The following is a 21,496-nucleotide window of genomic DNA, read 5'->3' on the forward strand; positions in this document are numbered from 1 at the left end:
GCTGCACAACCCAGACAACATGAGACAATGACCAGTTCCTAAGAACAGCTAGGAGACTGAACCAGATGACCAAAAGACACAGAAGGCCAGGAGCAGACAATGACCATTCCAAGTGGGATGCTCTGTCAACATCACCAGAAATTTGTGACACCAGTACAGCAGGCAAACAGCAAGAGACTTCTTTATTGAGACAATTCACATGAATGCCCCCTTATTTATCTAGTCTCTGTAAAACAAGTAACCCTGTCCACACTCCATTTACTATCACCACCATAGTACACCAAGTAAGTGGCTGAGAGTCTGCAGACAAGGATTCACATTCCCTCACATGCTGGTTTTGAGATCCCCTACACTACTTATGACACATCAGGGAATTAATCCCTGCTCCATTTACTTAAATATCTTAGAAATATTTCTGTACATACTGATGAGTGGCATCTCACTTGCTGGAGTACTGTAAACAGTACACAAAATCCACTTTTCTTGGGAAGTCCTTCACTCCCATGTTAATGGTCAAAAGACTTACCATTTTTACTTTCTGCTCAACATCAATGATAGATAGCTGCTCTATAGCCAACGTTGCTTGGACTATTGGATATTTAGGAGATTGGCATGCAAAAGTTAGGGCAATGATTAATTGGCTTGAAATATTAGCCCTTCAAGTCCACAATCCTTCAACAATGAGAGCACTTTCATTGAATTCAAAGTTCAGATTAAGCCATTGAACCAAATGGCCCAGATACACAATGTGAAACTGCAGATGAAATCGCAACTAGACATTTCAGTTCAAGCCCAGTGCTATGCTATTGTGACCAAGGAATCATGGCCAAATGTCATTTTATCTGCTTCTGTGGCTTTTACCTCCACTTAGAGAGCAGGCAGCACTGAATGGATGTTTCATTTCACCATGTTAACTTTGTCAGGTTCTCATAGGAGTTTCACCTGAGAAAAATTCAAGATTTTATAGAGGTCAAAGTTATTAACCCCCAATTGAAATGCCAGGAAGCAATCCCATTTAAGCAGCATCCCTCAGTAGCTGCTAAGAATTACATTGATCCAAAATGCATACCATTCACGCTCTTGCCAAGTGAGAACATGAGGCATCACAGGATATGCAGTGCAACAACTTTGCCATTTGAAAAAAGGTGTCCTAACTGGGGGAGTTACTTGTGCATTGAAAATCAGTTACAAGGTGAAAAAACCTGCTACATTTGATTTATGTTAATCACCCTAGTGCAATTCCATCTTGATCACTTAGTAGGTTGGCGTGATGGTTGAGCACTAAAACTTAAAAATTTATACATACAGCACAGTAACAGGCCCTTCCAGCCCAACAAGTCCATGCCACCCATTTAAACCCATGTTGACCTATCCATACATCTCTTGGAATGAGAGGGGAAACCAGAGGAAACCCATGCAGACACAGGGAGAACGTATAAACTTCTTACAGACAGCAGCAGGAAGTGAAACCTGATTGCTGGGGCTGTAATAGTGTCACGCTAACCACAACACTACCATGCTGCCCCTAAATTTGTGGCTGCTTCCTGGCTGGTGGAAGACTACTTCCTCTCCATTCAAATTAGCACAGATGTCCTTAGCATCCCACCAGAAACTCTTGCTCTGAATGGCCAGATTCATACTGTTGTCCTGGCATTTGAGGTATGCTGGGGTCTGAGGCACAGATAAGCCTGTTGGCCAAGAGGCATTAACAAGAGAATTACTGCTGCAAGTGGATGGGTAGGGGCAGAGAAGAAAGGGTGACCTCATTATGGTGCACTGATTCACTCCACATCATTCCAACATACAAATCAATTTGGAGCAGACTTTAACCCCCATTTTTAAGAGTCTGTTTTCTATAATTCTCTCTCACCATTCACACAACTCCATTGTGAGCAGGGTGGAGTGGTTGAGAAGACAATCCTGCCCTTGGCATACATCCTCATCTTTCATTCAAGAGTACATTATCCTGCAAATGCAGCATGAGAGTATAAAATTGGTTTTTAGCATCCTAGCTTCCAAAGAATAACAGCATCTTTCCATTGTGAGCAAATTCTGAGTAGCATCTCTCTGCTCAATGAGAAAAATCAAGCTACTCACTGGTGGCACATCTATATTCCTCAATAGGCTTTAGCTACACCCATATGGCAAACCAACCCATGTGCTGGATCAGCACAAGACTCTATAGTGGCATTCTGAAGCTGGGATTGTTATTTCCTGCATTCAGTCAAACATGCCTGATAAAACAGCAATCATCTTGTTGCACCCCCTTCAAATGCCCAGTGCCGTCCTCATCCGAGATTATCTGGAGCAGCTGAGAGTGCCAGACAAAAAGTTGTAGCACATCTACCTTCATGGTGCTGCAGCAGTACAGGTGGTAAATGTACTACTGACAGATGCAAAAGGGGATAAAATACCCACTGAAATGTTAACCACAAACAGCAAATTATAACTAGGGGTGGATAGCACTTTGGCAACACTCAAATGGATGGTCTCCTCCCTATCCTTCAAACACTAGCCAAGTGTAGGTCATTCAATAATCTGTGTGGGATTGAAATGTAGCTGGCCAAGTCAGTATGATAGGGCTGTTTATAGTTAAATGGCAGCTGTCATGTCAAATTCAGTGTACAGCTCACTTGCTTATCTGGTAAGGTCATGGATATTTGTTTATTTTGCTCCATTGTTTATTCTTGTTTATGGAGAAGATCATACTCCCAGCAACCTCTAACCAGTCTCCAAGGCTTGCCTGGCATGCATTTTAGAAATGCTCAAAACTACATACCTTTGGAGCACCCAATTTCTCCTCCAGGCAGCTTTCATAATGCTGTTATCTAGGTACCACAGGGAGTGCATTTTTAAAAGCAGATATCCATTTGGCTACATTGAATTTAATGTGGTCCTACTTTCTGGTGAAGATGCCAACACCACCTCATGTTAACTAATTTCACAATTTTCTGGTAGCAGAGTGCCCTCTGATTTGGTACAAGTGTACTAAAAAGATGAAGTCCATTTTCTCCATGCACTTAACTGCTAGTCCCCCTTCTGCATTTTAAAGAACTTGTTTAGGGTACCCATATGGCAAACCTATGCATTTCCAAGTGAGAATCTTTACTATGGAAACCTCTGAAGCAAAATCCAAATTTAGACCAGTAGCAGTTACTATATTTTAATGAGTGGTGGTACAACATTAAATTCATATCATTCTTCATTAGCAATTTGCCTTTAAACAATTGATAGTATTACTTTTTTTAAAAAAAGCTATCTTTACCCTAGTTGGAACACACCCATGAGAAGTGTCAAAATCATTTGATCTGCTACTATGTAGCATTAAAAGGTACGTGCATTAAACTTGGAAATTCCACTTCATTTGAAATCCATAAGCTTCTGCCCACCTCCCCAGTCCAATTAAGAGTTTAAAGTTTGACAAATCCCTCAGTTCAGTTTGCCAAACTTACTAGGGAAAATCTATTGCAAACAAGTTCTGGAAACTGATTGTTACCTCCACAGTCCTAATTCAGCTGATTTACAGCTCTACCTTAATACAGATGATATGCAATATACTTCATCTAGGCAAGTATCAAGTTTGGACCACAGATGAGACCACTGGGAAAATGCTAAATGAAATCATTAACAATTTCAGGAGGCACCTTTGAATCATGCTCTGCAATCTTGTTTGACTTGCAACATTAAGGAAACAATCTATACAGAATTTAAGAATTTTTAGGTTTCCTTGGCAAAAACGAGGCCCAAAGTAATAGCATGAAAACACAAGTTCCTGACATTTTTCCTAATCTTAGGCATCATTGTCCCAATGCTAGAAGAAGCTGACCATTTAAAAAACAGGGTGATATCAACTTTTATTGGAGTTTAAAATGCAAATAAGCATAAACACACAATAAATCAAGTTTCAGGCAGAACAGTATTAAAGGTTTAACCGTAACTCTCACACAGCATTTACTGTACAACAGCTTGGTTAAAGTGAATGGGCCACCTACTATAAAAAGGTAAGCATGTGTCAGACAAGTGGTTTTAGATAAAATGTTGCTTGTAAATGTTTGAGGGAGAAAGCAAGTCCACCAGTAACTTTAAAGAGCCAGTACATTGCACAATAGGTGGCTCAATTCCACAGACTTCACAACAAAAAGATGAAGGATTTGTGTGATTGAATTACCATTGGAGAGCTGCAGGACACCTCCACTCCTTTTGGAAGGATTTTAAAAGGGAATGCTTCCTCCACAAGTGGAAATTAGTACAAATTCTGCAAAAGAGTTGCAGCCAAACTCAAAATTAGTTTATTATGTTGCAACCTGGAAGTGAATTTTGAGCAAGTTTAATTACAAATTTACAACAGGTCAAGATAGTTTTTAAAAAATCAAAAGGTGCCATTATTGTACATTTAGGCATATGGTAGCAGTATTTACTCTTTACACTGTACTTTTGGATAAGTTCTGGATCAATATTCAGGTTTTTTTTAAACACGATTCAGAAGTTCACATGGAAATTCATTAATGTAATGCAATAGATACTAATCATATTGAAACAGTTCTCATACACATGTATAAAGCCATTCCCACCTGTAATTTTAAAATTAGAGAACAGTTGTATTTTTGAAGATAGAATGAATGCAAAACCTCCATAGTTACAGATCTAGCTAGGTGTAGTGTATTTAAAGTAATCCAGTTACTCCTAGCACACTAGATGCTGCACACTTCAACTGCAGAGTTCAGCCTTTTAGTTATTTAAATATTAAATACTGTTAACAATGTGCATTATGTGGTTCTGTCAATGTAACACTGTCAAAATAATGGTAATTGATTGAAGGCTGCTCTCCTTAAAATGTTCAGAAAAAATTAAATTCCTGCCTTTACACTTACTGGTTTAATATTCTGAACAATCAGTTCTTAATTTTAGTTAAATGCATATTAATTGGGTCTCATAGCATTTCATATTACATTACCTTGTGGCATAATACTGCCAGTTAAAAAGGAAAACATTGTCCATGTTAATAATGACTGCACCAAGTTTAGATCTAGTCAGACTCCTGGATGATATCTGCGACAAGCATCTTTAAACATTAATGAAGATAGGAGTATTTATGTATAATTTCACTAGATGCATTGGTGCAGGTGGGGGAGAAGTTACATTGTTTTCAAATTGCAGACATTTGAAATATAAATGTTGCCAAAGTACTTAAATTATGATTTTTGCAGGGGCTGAGGGAAGATCAAAAGTTAGGCCATGAATAGATCTTGTACATTGTTACCTGAATAGTTCTGATTACTGGAAGCCATTTGAAAGATCACTTTAATCTAGAAGGCAGAGACCTGGAAATCTCTGCACACAAATTATGACCACAACTGAACCTTTACTTACAGTAAAATGACAGTTTGTTGAAAACAGTCAGGCAAGCAGCTGCATGTCATTAAAACATGATCACAAAATTAAGTAGGACTAAGTGAAAGGATCAATTTATCCTGTACAAAATTTAAAAAAGGTGTGCATCTTTTTGCATTTAAGCAAAATACTGAACTACAGAAAACTTGGGTAGAATAGACTGGCTTGGCAATTCTTAAATCAGCTATTCACATTTAACTACAAAACATGTTTTAAGCAGCCTCATCTAAACTAAGTGTTCTCTTCCAAAGAGGGAATAGGTACTGAAGTTTACATTCATGCAACACCACCAGCTTACTTTCACCACAGCAAAAAGGATGTCTGAACCTTTCATTCCTTTTTATTCCCAACACCCTCCCCCCCTCCCCAAACAAAAGGGGTAGCAAGGTAGCACCACTAAGGAAACATTAGAGTAGCAAAGATGAGCAACATGGAGGAAAAGCAGGAGGCCAAGTGTCTTTATGCATTATTTGGATAAACTTGGAGTTTAAAACACTTCCACTTTCAGATACAAATGCACCTTTTCTAAATAACTAAAATGTATTAATGTTAGTTCAATTATCCATTGTACAGTGACAACAGATACAACTCAAAAGTTTCTCTTTTAAATAAAGGGAATTAAAAGTACTTGCCACTTAAACCAAGGTGAAATGTCAGAAGAGCTTAATGGCAGATGGCTAAAAGACTCATTAGGACAGATTATAGGCTTCTAGCTTGTAAACTGAATAGATATTAAATGAATTTAAATAGCTCCAAGGGGCTTCTTGTACAAAAAAGGAAGGGAAATTTATTGATGAAAAACTAGCAAGTTCATAAAAATAGCCATACACAGAAAATGTACACAAAAACAGCAGCAATTCTATGTAGTGACAAATGAGAAAAGCAGCAACTTAAAACTGCACATGGCTTGTCAGTAAAGACGATCAGAACACAACAGTTTAACACCTTTAGCTGAGTACAGTCAAAAACTAAGATTGTAGCACTTGCAAGTGTTTATGCCCATTTTCTTTAGGCTCCTAGCACTATTTTCTACAAAAGTGGGTCTCTTCAGTGGTTTACTGCATTTATAATTAGTGTTAATTTTGCTGTAAGCCAGTTCTACATGTTAGAATCATGACCCAAACTGAACAATCCATGAAGCCAGTCTGATAAATGCTTGGCAGCAAGAAAATGTTGCACAATACCTCCAATATTCAGCTCAATGTACAGCATTTACTGCCCCATTACTGGCCCCTGGCAAGAGAATTTATGAAATGCCGTGGTTTCAACACATTGAGATTGTTACATTAATTCCCAAATTGCCATTTTCTGCAAAAAGCTGTGCAATGCTAGTGTCAAAAACCAGACAGTCACTATTCATAATTGCTGTGGCAATGCCCTCATGAATTGATCGAGGAGTCGCTTCCCAAGTCAATCGCCGTCTGTGGCCATTCAGTTCAAGTCTATAAGCAAAGTTTTCAGCTTGTTTACGTGTTCCAATTAGCTGTACTATGGCAAAAAATTGCTGGTGGCCATCGTACTTCTCTTGTTTTTCCAAGACCAACATAAAATGGAAGCCAAAACAGGACTGCATCATAACCCAATCTACTGCACCTGGAAGATTTATGTCTGTGGCCAGGAAAACTATGTCCTCACCCTGCAAGGTTGTAATTGACTTGTGTTGATGCATCAGGTGTGGCATTACAGCATCCAGAGAACCCTGCCATTTACACGAGGCACCAGGGCAAGGACACGAGTACGGCCTGAACTCACAGAGTTCCTCATGGTCTGCTTTCTCTGTATGTGGTAGTGTTATCTCACAACCTGAAGAGGCATACTTACAGGGAAACAGTACAGAGTTAGCCACTTTTTCCATGGCCAAGTTACGAATGGAGCCCAATGGGCCCCTGCAAGTGGGACAGCATGTAAGCTTAGGACGACAGTTGCTGCAGACAAGGTGGCCACTCTGGCACTGAAGAATTGGTGGCAGCACATAGTCAAAGCAAACCGGACACTCAAAAAGACTTGCTAAATCACTATTGGAAGCTGTGGTTCCCGTCAATGCAGGGACTCTCTGGGCAGGTGTGCACTTTGATGTACCTGTAGGAAGTGCTGTGGCAGTCTGACGACTCATTTCTGAAAAAGAAAATGAAGAAAGTTAGATAGCAACATTTACTTAACCATAAAGAAATGCCAGCTTTCAGCCGATGACCCCTTTATTTTCTATATCAATGACATTTTGGGCCAATTTTTCACATCCCAATTGTTACCAACATTTGAGCTGACTCCTGAAAATTATAAGTGGTCAGTTTGACATTCTCCTGTTTGAAACTGTGCACTCATTTTCCCCATAGTGGGACAATGCCCTGAAAAATAATTATCAAATTCATTACTGTTATTCATACCCACAAATAAAGCTGATTACAAAAGTGATGTGTGGCAGTTGTAATGTTGGTCAATTATTTAGAAACAAATCCAGTTACCTGCCACTTTAAATTTTCCATCTCACTTTAACCTCTTCATCTTTGAAGGAAGAGGTGTTAATGCAAGCTTGTGGAACTGTACCTTTGATTAGACACATTCTGTCAAGTCTTGAAGGCTAGAATCACACATTCTAGTACCCCATTTCCTGCACATCCTGGCATTTCAGGTTCTCACATCTTCCAGTAATACATTTTATTCATTAGCCTTTACAATCCTCTTTCAGCAAGATGTGTTATTCAATCCTGATCTCCACCTTAAGTGGTCCACTTGTTCCCTCTAATCTTCATTCTTCCCAACTTATTTCTGACTTTCCTAGATCTGAAGATCAAAGCATTCTGATGCTGCCTGACATGCAGAGAATTTTTTTTGCTACAAAAAAATCATTGACCCTTTGGGGTATAATCTACCTTTTGTTATAATAAAGGTCACACCACTCTGCCCAGAGAAATACATCAAAATATCATTATACATTCTACCAAAGCTTGCCAAACTAGGAACTTCGAGATGTTCCAGGATCAAATTATTTTTAAATAATGATGGCTGTATTTCACTTTGGCCTAGATATCAGTGTAAAGCACAAGTGTTAAACTGACTACAGTAATCCAGGAAGTGCAAATCACCACAACTTGTTAGTGGAATGAAGATAGAAGGAAGTGTTAAGAGGCAATATCCCCATGAAAGAGGCACCAATTTCCACAAAGCAGCAAACACTGCTTCCAAGTTTTTTTTTAAAAAATAACAAAAAGCTATCTACTAGCTGGAGGTATAGAACATCTTTAACAACGAGTTGAGAGTTTCCTTTGACTTTTAAGTATCAACAGACTTACTGAATTAATTCAGCAACCAAGCAATGAAACCTCAGAGCAGAAAATGCCAGATATTCAGCACAAGCTCCACCACAAGAGGGCAATAATCCTAGGGACAGGAATCCAAATCAAAGACAGAACCAAGGGTCCTGGGATCTAGCAAGAGATCATAGAGCTATTAAAAGGGAAGAGCAAATTGTTTTAGACCAAAAGGTGGGAGGTGGCTTGCACAGATAAAATGTGAATTTGAAAAACGGTCCTGGCATTTCTGATATTGTTGATATCTAAACCTGAAAGTGCCCAAATTTGGAAAGTATAGTTAGCTCAAAGAATCTGCAACATGATTTCAAGACAAAGTAGTTTCAGAAGAACACCTGAATGGAACAAAAAAGGTATAGGGACATCATAATGGAAATAATGCAAGTTAATAAAAAGGTTGTTTAAATACAAACATTAGTGATTCATTTTGATTATACCAAGTAATGCAAAAGACAGACCTGCAGGCAGTACCCCTCTAAAATGGTGATATTGGAGCTTACGACAGAACTCAGGTAATGCCAGACTGGTTTGCTTAACAGAATAGACTAATTAGGCTACAGATTTCACAGGAAAATCAAAACAAATGAGATTCCCCAATGAAGGGGTTAATAAGGTAAATACAATTTGACCATTTGCAGCAATGTCATATTTGACACAAATCAAATCGACCAAGGCTGTGCCATTAACAAGGCAACTCATTTCTATCACCAGAATCTCACCTCCCCCTGGAGTGCCCTCATCCATGCCAGTCACATCTAGACTCCACAATTCCAATACAATCTCAGCTTGTCTACCATAATACTAGAGACCATGCAAAACTTGCTCCTCTCAGCCCAACTTGGACCTAATCATCACCTCAGCTTGACAACCTCATGGGTCAGAGTTAAGCAATGCCTCAAATTTAAAGAATACTGGTTTTCAAATCTCTACAAAAAAGTCAGTGCCTTGGTTGCAAGCTTTATTTTTTGTAGTACTACCACCAGCCATGCTATTAACTGCCTTGGTAGAGCTCTAGAATTTCCTCTAAAACTCTTAAGATACTGCTTACACTTTTGTCCAAGATATTTGTCAGAGTGTCAAATTGAGAGAAAACCACCAGATTCTTCACTTTGTCTGGGGTGGGGGGGGGGGGGGAGAAGAGAAGATGCAACCCACTGGCAAGACCAGCCCAGCACCTATTGGCCATCCAAGTGACCCAAAAGTAAAAAAAAATGGAAGAATTTATGCACACACCACTATAGTGTAATGTGAAAGGAGCATAAAATTGGTTGTGATTAAAAGTGAGGCTCTTTAGAACAAATGCTTGAAGTTACAGTATCTTTAAATCTTAGTGTTACAGAAGCTCTTATCACAAGAATTCTCCATTTTAATTTTGGTGACACTAAGATTTCGCTTTTCAACACCCAAGCAAAAATTTAAGCTGCTAAACCAACAAATTGCATCCACCCCCTTCAAGAAACTCACCAGTCATGAATAGTTAAAATTAAAATTGGTTTATCAGCACAAAGCCCAGAGGCCCATCTTTAAGTGTTTCTAATTTTAAAAATCACCTGGAGAACCAAATTCCTAGCAAGCTACACATCCAAAAGAACTCTAGAATGCTCCTGTACTGTGTTGAATTTTGCTTTAGGGGCAAGCAGAAAACTTTCATCTTGAGATTCTCAAAAGGAATGCATCAAGAAAAATGCTTTGACACCAGATCTTCTACCCACCCCCCCCCCCCATATCACTGAAATTCAGTCAACTATAACTAACCCCTTTCACTTAAGAGTTCCCAGTGAATAATCCAGCCTATAGCAAAACATGCTTCAATCCAACCATTTACCACAATCCAGGTTGAAAAGTTATACATATGCAACACAAATAAATTTTCAATTTTGTTTGAAACTCATTTCCTTGCAACTTCACTTCCAAGTCAAAAATGCTGCAACTTTTCAGTTGTTCATTTAATTACAGATTATGAAGAATTAATTTTTCTATGCTGATCTGACCAAATCAATTCTAGAACAAACTTGTACCAAATCAATTGCTTGCACAAAAACTTGAGGAAGAGAACTTTCAGCATGAAGGGGAAGTACCAACACCTCCCCCCCCTTACTGAAAGGGTGGTCTGTATTTGATGTTTTATGCCAACCAATAAGGGCTCAGTTAGGAAGAGAAATCTTCAGGTGCTTGCTTCATTACCAGTGGCCCCTAAAATACCATTCATGAACAATGTCTACACATCCTATGCTTTATACAAGTAGTCATACATCTCCACACAGTACCAAATATGCTGCAATTCTCTTGTGAAGATTACTTAGAAAGCACTAGTAGATTATTATCCCTACATCATTCAACATAATCATGGCTGATCATCCATTGCCACAGGTTCACCATCTTCTGGGTGAAGAAACTTCTCCTGATCTCAGTTCTAAATGGCATACCTCATATCCGAGGCTCTGACCTTTGGTACTCTCCAGCCATCAGGAGAATATTCTATGCAAGTAGTTGAATTCTTAGATTTTTGACAGGAATAATGGATCTTCTCAACATCAATATACTTGAAAATAGTAGACTAACCAACAATCTCTCCTCATACACCCATCCAAAAGATCAGTTCAGAAAACCTTCATGACAGAAGATTTTACCTGAAATCTTAACCAACCAGTTATTGCAAATAAAAACCTTTCATCATGTTCTCATTTTATTTGAGAACAGTAGCCTTGAGTCAGCATTAGAAAATTTATTCCAAAGCTTTCACAACAGCAAACAAATTCTCCTCAGCCTTTTCAGAATTACCCAGCCTAGCCACATAAATGCCTCACAGGAAGCACAGGCAATTCTATGCACCCTTTTCAAAAAGGAATTGATCAATCCTCAAACAGGAGTCAAATTTATGCTCTACACAATTTTCTGACAAACATAAACAAACACACTTAACCTCTGTTAACCCATCTTGCACACAAATCTTTAGAAGGGTAAAATGCCAAATCTTAGTTTCTGCCTATAAAGACTGTAGCATTTAGCTTACATCTGTTCCTACAACCTATAGCACTTGACTTATTTCAATTTAAATTTGCCCACATATTCCATCAACCCATGTTCTTTTGGGGCAAGTTCCTGTTTATTGCCTGAAACTAAACACATGCTTGTTTTCATATTTTGCCTAGCTCTGATGAAAAAACCAAACCTGAAACATCAGCTCTATTGTCAGAGACAGAGCACAAAAACAGGACCTTCAGTCAACCACACCCATGCCAACCTTTAAGTATTCATCTATACCAAATCCATTTTCCAGCATTTGGCTCAGCCTTCTATGCCTTGTCAAATCAAGTGCTTACCTATACACAATGTTAAGTCTCTACCCCCACCACTCCTCAGGCAACATATTCCAGATTCTAACTGTCTCTTTAGGTGGGGAAAAAATCCTCACTTTCTGAACCCATCACTTACCATAAAAAGTATTCCTTCTGGCTTTTCCCATAGCAGATCAGTACAAGGTTTATCTACCCCATCTATTCCTCTCTATTTTGTAAATTAGTCAGGTGCCCACTCAGCCTCCTCCATACTAACAAAAACAAACCTAGACTATCCAGTCTCTTCTCAATTAAAATACTCCAATCGAGGCATCATTCTGGAGAATGTCCTCTTCAAATTGTCCTTCCTATAGTGTGCTGTGCACTGTACTCCAGTAACAGCCTGGCCAAAGTTGTAGGCCGTTGTACTACCAATCCCCTGCCCTTTCTTCCATGGCCTGGCTAATGAAGGCAACTAGCCCATATGCCTTAACCTTATCCATACTATCACTTTAAGAAATACTGTTGAGCATTTCATTTTCTGTTTTTACACTAGAGGTGCCCTTCCTTTATGACCTCTCAACATTTACAGGAACAAAGTTAATCTGCAAGTAAACTCTCCTCTGAAAATCTCCCAATGCTCACCTACTGATTTTCCCTACCAATCTAATCCAACAAAGCCAGATCCTTCTGAAATTCACTGAAGATATCTTTATCAGTCACATGTACATCAAAACAGTGAAATGCATCTTTTGCATAGTGTTTGAGGCAGCCCACAAGTGTTGCCACACTTCCAGTGCCAACATAGTATGCTCACAACTTCTGAACCCACGTGTCTTCGGAACATGGGAGGAAACCCGAGCACCCAGAGGAATCCCACACAGACATGGGTACACAACATTTTTGATTGCAGTTGAGTAGAATAAATTAAGTGTGAACCTTCAAATACTATGGTAGCACTCCAAAGAAATAAGCTTATCATTATGGCCTTGGTCCAAAATATGGACCAAACAGAGAAATGCACCAGCTCTTGTTATCAAATTCAAGACTTAGAAGCATGGGTTTAAAAAGTCCCACTCCAGTAGTTGGAAACCAGACCTCAAAAGGATGACTATAGTTATTCAAGGTCAATTATCCCAGCCTTAGAACTAAACATCTTCAGCTACTTCATCGTGCTTCCATCATAATGTTACAAGTTGTGTTCAATAAAGTTAAATTCAATTTGCAGTGTAGAAAGTCAAGCTGCTCGTGTCTAGATCCTGCTGCAGGTAGGCAACATTTGACAAGCGACAAATAATATTTGTACCATACACAGACACTGGCTGTTATGGTTCCAACAAGAGTCTAAATACATAAATATTCTGCAGCTTCAAAAGTGAGCTAGAGACATGGTAATCTGCTGCAAGTAACTCATCTTCTAACATCCATAAGTCCCTTCACCATCAACAAGGTACAAGTGGAGAACATGGTAGAATACCTGCCTGCACCTGGTTAAATATAGCTCCAGCAGCACTCAAGTAGCTTAAAAACATCTAAAAACTAGCAGTAGGGTGGGGAAGATTTCTCACCCCCTTCCTAAGCAGCTGACCCTTTATTCTGAGAATAGGGCCTCCTGGCTCGAGACACCCTAGGCAGGGGAAACATTTCTACACATCTACTCTATCAAGCTCCTTATGACTTTTTGCAAGTTTCACTGAAATTGTCACTCATGATCTGCTTAAAACTGCTTCTCATATAATAAACACTTCATCCCAGAAAACAATCTGGTGAAACTTCACTGCATTCCTGCAATTGCAAACATATCCTTTAAGTATGGAGGAGACTTGTACACAATATTCCTGATGTCTCACCAGCACTTGAGACAATTGAAGCAATAAAAACCAAAACCATTTGCCTTTAATTGCATGCCAAATCTGAATATTTACTGAAAGGCAGTGGTGCTCACATACCATTTAAAATATTCTTTTTTCCTACCCAAGTGTTTGAGTGTACATTTCCCCCCTGTATATTCCATATACTCACCCTTCAATTCATACCCTCAGTCTCTTGCAATACCCTCAACCAGACTGCCACCCATCCTCAACCTGACGAATGATCCATTTACTCCTTTGCAGACACACTCTCAATTTGCTTTCCTATTTTTGTGATCTGTTTACAAACAGACTTAGTCCCTTCCTACAAGTAAATATAGATTGCAGCCACCCACAGCAATGCTTCTTGTTAGTCTTCCTTGACAAAGATGTCAAGTCATGTTGCAGCTGTATAAAACTTTGGTTAGGCTGCATTTGGGGTATTGTGCGTAGCTCTGGTCACTGCATTACAGGGAGATGTGGCAGCTTTTGAAAGTGTGCAGAAGAGTCACTAGAATGTTGCCCGAATTAGTGTATTCGCTACATAAAAGTTGGACAAACAATTGTTTTCTCTGGAGCAAAGACTGAGGGGGCAACTCAATAGAAGGATATGAAGTTTGAGAGACAGACAGACATACACTTTCCACAACCCCACCCCACACTCCAGTGGAAATGCCAAATACTAGAGGACAGTTCTAAAGGCAAGGAGGAAAGTTTGAGATTTGAGGCAAGTTTTGTTCTCTCCCTCTTCAAAGTAAACAGTGATGTGCCTAGAACACTTTAAGGGGAGATAGTGGAAGCAGGCATGATCACGATGTTCAAGAGCTATTCAGACAAGCAAATGAACAGGCAGGCATGGAGGGATATACATCATGTGCAGGCAGATGGCATTGTGGTCAGTGCAGGCATTAGGGGCCAAGGATCTCTTCTTGTGCTCTACTGTTTTATTCTAAACTTTAAAGTCTGACCACCCCAACTTTTAATAGTATTGTTACTGCCATATCCTCTATCAACACTTGGGGGACAGAGGATTCAATGCACAAGCTAGATCACTTACAAGATCATGACAAAAATTGGAGGTGACAAATTAACTAAATCAACTTCTGACCCCTTCAAAGTTCAAGAATTAAGTACCAAGTATCTGTATGCATACTAAAGTCTACTCAAAATCACTACATACCAACTATAGCATATACAATCTATAGGAGGCACAACAGCAACATTTAAGAGATGTCCTGAAAGCTGGGATATATAGAATACAAGCAATATGACAGGACCTCATTTTAAAAATCACTATGAATTCTAGTTTGCGACCAAAACCAATGTTTCAATGATAACCAACACCAGGCCAAAACACATGTCCACTGCATTTAATAATTAGGTCTAAGTTCTATTTAATGGAAAAAAAAATGAGTTTACTGCTCACAAGGGTACTGGACTCTGCTCTTAAATCCAAGACAATGTCTTAAACCACGTGGACGCCAATGACAAATTGGAAAGACTTTAGTCAGAGCCCCTCCAGTCCTCAAATTTTGAGGTGTAGATTGCTTCACATAGATCTTTCCTCATCCAGCAAAACACTTGCCAAAGTACCAGAGACAACTACATCTCTCTTCCTTCCCCACCCTACCCCCAAAATAAATGAATCAACATCTGGGTTGTGGGGGAAGACCCATGAATCAGTTGCTCCAGTTTTACAAAACTTTTTATACTGCAGTGATCCAAAGAATCACTACAAAGTGCAAAATCCATTAGTTTTTAGGTCACTCATGGCCACAAATACAATCTAGATATTCTGAAGGCAACATTCCCTTGTCAATATTAGCTACTCAATAAACAAGAGGTATAATTGCATAGCTGTTTATAGAACCAGTGATTGCTGGGCATCAACAATAAAATTTCAATGACAATATCAAAGCTTTTGGGACATTAAAATTTACAAAGCCATTTTTGGCAAAGCTACTCAGTAGGGGGGCAAGTGTGAGCAGGAATAGCCAAATTAGTGCTTTACACATTAAATGAAAATAGCTGCTGTCAATTTTGAATCTGAATAAAAACACCTCCCCTACAAGTTGAAGATTAAGTTTGTGCATAACGTTTGCAGCCAAAGTAACAAAAATTAATATTCAGCCAATTAAGGCAGGAGAATTGTTATTAGGAATTCATACAAGTAAAATTTATGTTATGTATCCCCTTTGAAAGGGTCTTTAGTTGCAGCTCAAAGTCAATCTTCCAAAGTGGAAAAACCATCAAGTTATACAAGATATAATCCATAATCAAAAAGTCATGAATATCTAAAATGGATAGTATTCAATTAGATTTTAGTAAATAAGATTTTTTTTACACTGAGGGAATTCTAGTCTGACAAAGTTTTCACAAATCTCAATTCATTTCATCAATATTTTGAAACAAATCAATTCAAACCTTAAAAATGCAGCAAGAAACATTTGTACATAAAGTGAACTGCAGGATCCTTTGGGGAAGTTTCCAAAAGGCACAAGTAGTAGTGTCTTAAATGTGGGCATCCTGATTAGACACCACACAAATCTAATCAGGATGTCCACCATGGGAACTTCCCACTTTACCTGGAGTACAGTTCCAGCAAAAGTTCAACATCTTCCAGGACAAAGCACCACACTTAATTGGTACCCCATCAACCACCCTGAAAACACACAAATGCCCTCATGTGATGCAGAAACTCACCTAGGTCACTAACAGAACTTCCCAATCTCTACCACCAAGGCCAACAGGTGCACAGGAACACCATCTGCAGGTTTCCTTTCAGACAGAGATGGTGTGAACCTTGGAAATGTATCATCAGTCCATTGTCACAGGGTCTAAATTCTGAAACTATCCAACAGCACATAGAGTACCTTCACCAAAAGGACTGCAGTGCTTCAAGACAGCACCTTTTCATGAGCATTTAGAAAATAGGCAATAAGTGCTCATTTTGCCAGCAACATTCACTCCTAAAGAAATCAATAAAAAAATTTGAAATCTGAACCAACCTTCATCCTTTTCATTTCTCTACAGCATTTATCAATTCCACCACTTCACAGTACAGCTCACAGTTCAGTCAAGTCAAACAGTCCTTTCACAAATTGTAGTTAATACTCCTCAATGACCTGAAGCTTTGTCTCCCATTTACAGATGGTACTTTATCAGAAAAGTCAGGTAAATGCCATGTAGCACCAACAAGAAAATGCAACCTGGATTCAAGAGGGTTAAATAGCAAGGATGAGCACAAACTTAAAATTTTACATAAGGTATCACTTGTCAAATATTGCTATCAATGAGATAGAAACTTTTTGTTGGAAGAGGGGGAAAACCACAGGAGGTTCATCTTATGTCACACACTAGCCCAATTAGGAATCAAAAATCAGGAAGCGATTTCATAGCAGTACTCCATCATCCTCCAAATCTGCATACCTCAGATTTGGCCCCACTTCCTTGGAATGAAAAATGCTAGTTTTGCCTCAAGATATCCACATCCCAAGATACAGAATTGCTTCTGTACAAGATCATCCTTTTTGTAACAGTACAAATTTCAGCCTAGGAACATGACAACTCATCTTGAGATATTTCATCAGCATACAACATCAAGAAAGATTTTAAAAGTACCTGAGCTCTACTGTACAAATTACATCTATGATGCTCATACACTTCTGCATATAGGACAAGTATCTCAGTTGTGGAGGAGTCAAGCGATTTCCCACAAGATCAAATGTTTCCTCAACCATACCAATTACCATGTTTATCTTAGGAAATAGTGACTTTTTAAAACTACAAACATATTCCTAGAAGGTACTCTTATTAATCAGATCTTCAGACAGAACTCCAAATTGCACAATTTCAATCTTACCCTGGTTTGCAATTCAAGTGCAAGACTGAGACATTCATTTACTTTTAACAAAGTTTGCAGAAAGAGGTACTATCCCACAAGCTTACAATAGCTTCACATGAATAGCATATGAGACAACTAAAGCAGCATCTGATTTGAAACAAGTCATTCAAAATTGAAAGCAATTAGGGCAACCTCATTCCTGTAAAAGAGCAACAAGTCCCAGCCACTTCCAGATGCCAAGGGATCGAGTGTTGGATAAAGAAAAAGATAACTTACAGCATGTATAGAGCAGTGGGGGAAAAAGTAGCCCTACAGGCATAGAGAAAATGCAGGAGGAAACTTAAAAATAATTAAAAAGGGCAAGAATTAGAAATGCTAGGCAAAATCAAGGTAAATCTCCAAATATTTTACAAGTATATTAAGAGCAAAAGGACAGCCAGAGAAAGTAGAATTCATTAAGGACTAAAATGGCATTCTGCATGTAGGCAAGGCCTTGACGACTACTTCTCATCTAAATTCACTATGAAGGGGAACATTGCAGTTAGAGCTCAGAGAGGGGGCAGGGGAGAGTAAAAACAAAATTCTCTACACATTACCAAAGTGGTATTAGTCATCTTAGAGGGCTTAAAAGGTGGATAAATCAAAGGTCTTTTGAATGTGTCTCAGACTGCTATGGGAAGCAGGGGAAGAAGTTACTGGATCTTTAAGAGAAAAGTTTCAAATCTTCTCTGGCCACAGAATATGTGCCAGATGCCTGAAGAACAGCAATTGCAGTACCTTTATTCAAAGGGGCAACAAGTTTAAGACAGGTAATTACAAGTGAGTGCAAAGTCTGGTGGGGAAATGCTGATGGACAAGATTAATCTGCACTTGGAGGGGTGACTTTAAGGAGAGATCCGGCCTGACTAAATTTGATCAAGTTTTTCAAAGCTGGTACCATAAGTTTTGATAAAGCTGGTGCAGTTGAAATAGTCTATACAGATTTCAGTAAGGTCTTTGATAGTATACCACAGGGAGCCTGGCCTAACACCACAAGAAATCTGGGCAAATTGAATCCAAAATTGGTTTGATAAAGGCAGAGGATTATTTAAAAATCAGAAGCCTTCAACTAGTCATGTACTGCACAGGTAAGTGCTAGGAGCCTTGCTGTTTGTTATATACATCAAGGATCTGGATGTAAACATAGAAGGCATTATTAATAAATACATAGATGATACAAGTTGTTTGTGCAGTGATAGTGAGGGCAGCCTTCAGCTACAGAAAGATTGATGAGTTGATAAAATGGGTAGAACAATGGCAGATGAATTTAATCCTGAAAAATGCAAGGTGATGGTAACTGCAAGAATAACAAGGTGAGGATAAAAATGAACAGTAGGACCCTCAAAAGTAACAGGGACCTCTCCAAGCACTGGAGAGTGCAGAGGAGAGTTTTACAAGGATGATACCTGGGATGAACCTTTTCAGCTAAAAAGGGAACAATGAACTGGGTCAGATTTTCTTGGAACAACAGAAGGTTGAGGAGAGATAATTGAGGTACTCAGAATTGTGAGGGCTACATCCAGGGTCATTAACGAGAAGTCCCCCCCCCCCCCCCCCCCAATAGCAGCAATATTTACAGCCAGAGGGTACAGGTAAAGGACTAGAGACAGAAAATTTCTCCCTCTCTTCCCTAGACCCCCCCCCCCCCCCGAGGGGAGTTAAAATCTGGAATGCTCTACCCAAGTAGATAGTGAAGACAAAACTCACAATATGCAAGTCTTCAGATGAGCATATCAAGCAACATGTGCTGGAAAATAGGATTAGCATGATGCCTGATAATCAGCACAATGGGCCTTCTTAACCCACTTGTATTCCCAAAACAGAAGTTTCTTGATACAGTTTAATTACTCAGATATTGGAACAGCAATAATACATCTTACCCAAAACTATTTTGAAATAATAGGTGCCAGATGTATAACATTTGTTGCACTTGTCTGGAAGAGAAGCCTTTGGGAAGTCTGTTCATTAGGAAATGATGGAATAAATCAGAAGACTAAATTGAACAATTTCAGGATGCCAAAAGGACTGAGGAAGATGTGCTCAAAGGTGGAGTTACAAGACAAAGGGAAAAATGGTAGAGAATCATCCACAAACTGCAGATGCTGGTGGGACAAAGTCTCCCAATGCCTGGAAGACAACTCAGGAGAAAATGGCATAAATGCAGGATACAAGATGTTCAAGAAATAGTAAATCACAAAAAAAAGTTAACTTGAGGAAGTTAATCAACAGCAAGAGTTTTGGTAAAGTGTCTTCTTGCAAAATGTTAGCTTCCTCCTCCCCCCCCCTGCCCACTTCCAGTTACCAATCTAGCTCATCCTCTCTCACGCTTCATTAAGAGTCATTTTCATGGATATGTTAAGACATTTAGCTGGTTTCTAATTATTTCAACCTGAACCTGGTCAGTGATAGAGGAACCAATTAATTATTTTACACTTAAACATCAGAAGTGGGGCAACTTAGAAAAGAATCCTTTCACAGTAGGCCTAAATTTGCACCTGCTACTTCTGAAATACGTCAGTATTACGTGTTGGGGATGCATGTATTATATAGTAGATTTACTAACTGGAGTTACCAGCAACGGTTTTAAAAGCCACTGGGCCAAGCCTCATGAATCCCATTAAAATAAGCAAAACAACTGTCACCGAGAAACAAAGAACCCGCTCATCGTGCATCTTTCGCCCATACAGGCCCATACTGGGAGAATCATACACCAAGATTGCTTCATACTCCACACGGTGGATAAATCACCAGGATATATTATCGTTTTCGTTCCTCCACTACAGGAACTAAACGTTAGAAAGAAGCGGTCAGACTTCACGGCCGCTCAGCACAGGGTGTCGCACCACCACCACGTTTCCCGATAATGTGAGGCTGGGGGGGGGGGGGGGGGGGGGAAGAAAGAACACGCCAGGCCAGGCCAAGGCAGACGGAGCAAGTGTTTACAAAGAGACCAAACTGCGGAGGCCCGCGGCCTAGCCGAGCTCCGCCATGCTGGCCGGCAGCCTCTCGGCACAATAAATAATCCGGCACAAACATGCGGCTGCTTCAAGGCCAGCTCGAAGTGCCGGCTCTGCAGCCGAATGTGCAACCTCCTCAGCGTACATTTTAAATACACACACACGGCCAGCCGGCCTGCAGGCAGGACAGCGCGCTCGCCCAGCTCCCTTTGCCGATAGCCACCCGGGCAACATCGCTCCGACCTCCTTACACATAATAAATAAAACGTGTCCTTTGTACTTTCAGGTTCCGATTTGTAATCACCTTACCTGCACTACAATGCAAACTAAAATCGCACCTTATTTATTATTTTTCAGAATGGTTTGTGGATGGCCCTGGGCAAGCTGAGCAGGACGGACGGTCGGTCAACCGGCCGGACGCACCCTCAGCGACTCCCGCTCTGTGCCTTTTGTCCGGAGAGAAAACAACCGCCGCGCTCGAGCCAGCGCCAGCAGCACGCGCTCACCTGCCCTGGCGTGACGCGGGTAAATTATCCCCGCCAGCAACCAATCGGCGGTGCCAGACAAACCCCGCCCCTCCCCGCAGGCGCGCGTGCACCCGCCCGCGCTCGTTCCCGGGGAAATTGCAGGACTTCCCTTCGGCTTCGCTTTGTTGACCTCTGGCCGCCGGGTGCCTCCCATGGAAGACGTCGTGATATAAGGAGAGGGGAAGCTGATTTGCGGCACAACGAGCTCCCGCAGACATCTATATGATAATCTAGGTCTTCTGGTGATATTAATTGATAGATATTGCTGAAATCATACTTGCTTTTTTTTGTCGTGGAATATT

The 21,496-nt window shown here is 39.9% G+C and overlaps 1 protein-coding gene across 2 annotated transcripts; it reads right to left on the reverse strand.

Moving 5' to 3' along the window:
• Positions 1 to 3,837: 3,837 nt before the first annotated feature.
• On the reverse strand, positions 3,838 to 21,171 carry siah1 (siah E3 ubiquitin protein ligase 1). Of its 2 annotated transcripts, none has more exons than XM_052028723.1 (2): positions 21,006 to 21,171; positions 3,838 to 7,506 (listed from the first exon to the last, which is right to left on the reverse strand). In XM_052028723.1, exon 2 carries the CDS (start codon positions 7,502 to 7,504, stop codon positions 6,656 to 6,658), a length of 849 nt encoding a protein of 282 aa, XP_051884683.1. In that variant the 5' UTR covers positions 7,505 to 7,506; positions 21,006 to 21,171; the 3' UTR covers positions 3,838 to 6,655. The 2 variants fall into 2 exon arrangements, with proteins under 2 accessions (XP_051884683.1, XP_051884682.1); XM_052028722.1 differs by having other exon boundaries at positions 20,977 to 21,171.
• Between the last annotated feature and the right edge of the window lie 325 nt (positions 21,172 to 21,496).

Source organism: Pristis pectinata, chromosome 13 (assembly GCF_009764475.1).
Source record: "Pristis pectinata isolate sPriPec2 chromosome 13, sPriPec2.1.pri, whole genome shotgun sequence".
NCBI lineage: Eukaryota > Metazoa > Chordata > Chondrichthyes > Rhinopristiformes > Pristidae > Pristis > Pristis pectinata.

What these genes read in the sequence shown, in the direction of transcription:
- siah1 (XM_052028723.1), bottom strand. Translation starts at nt 7,504, where the DNA reads ATGAGTCGTCAGACTGCCACAGCACTTCCTACAGGTACATCAAAGTGC.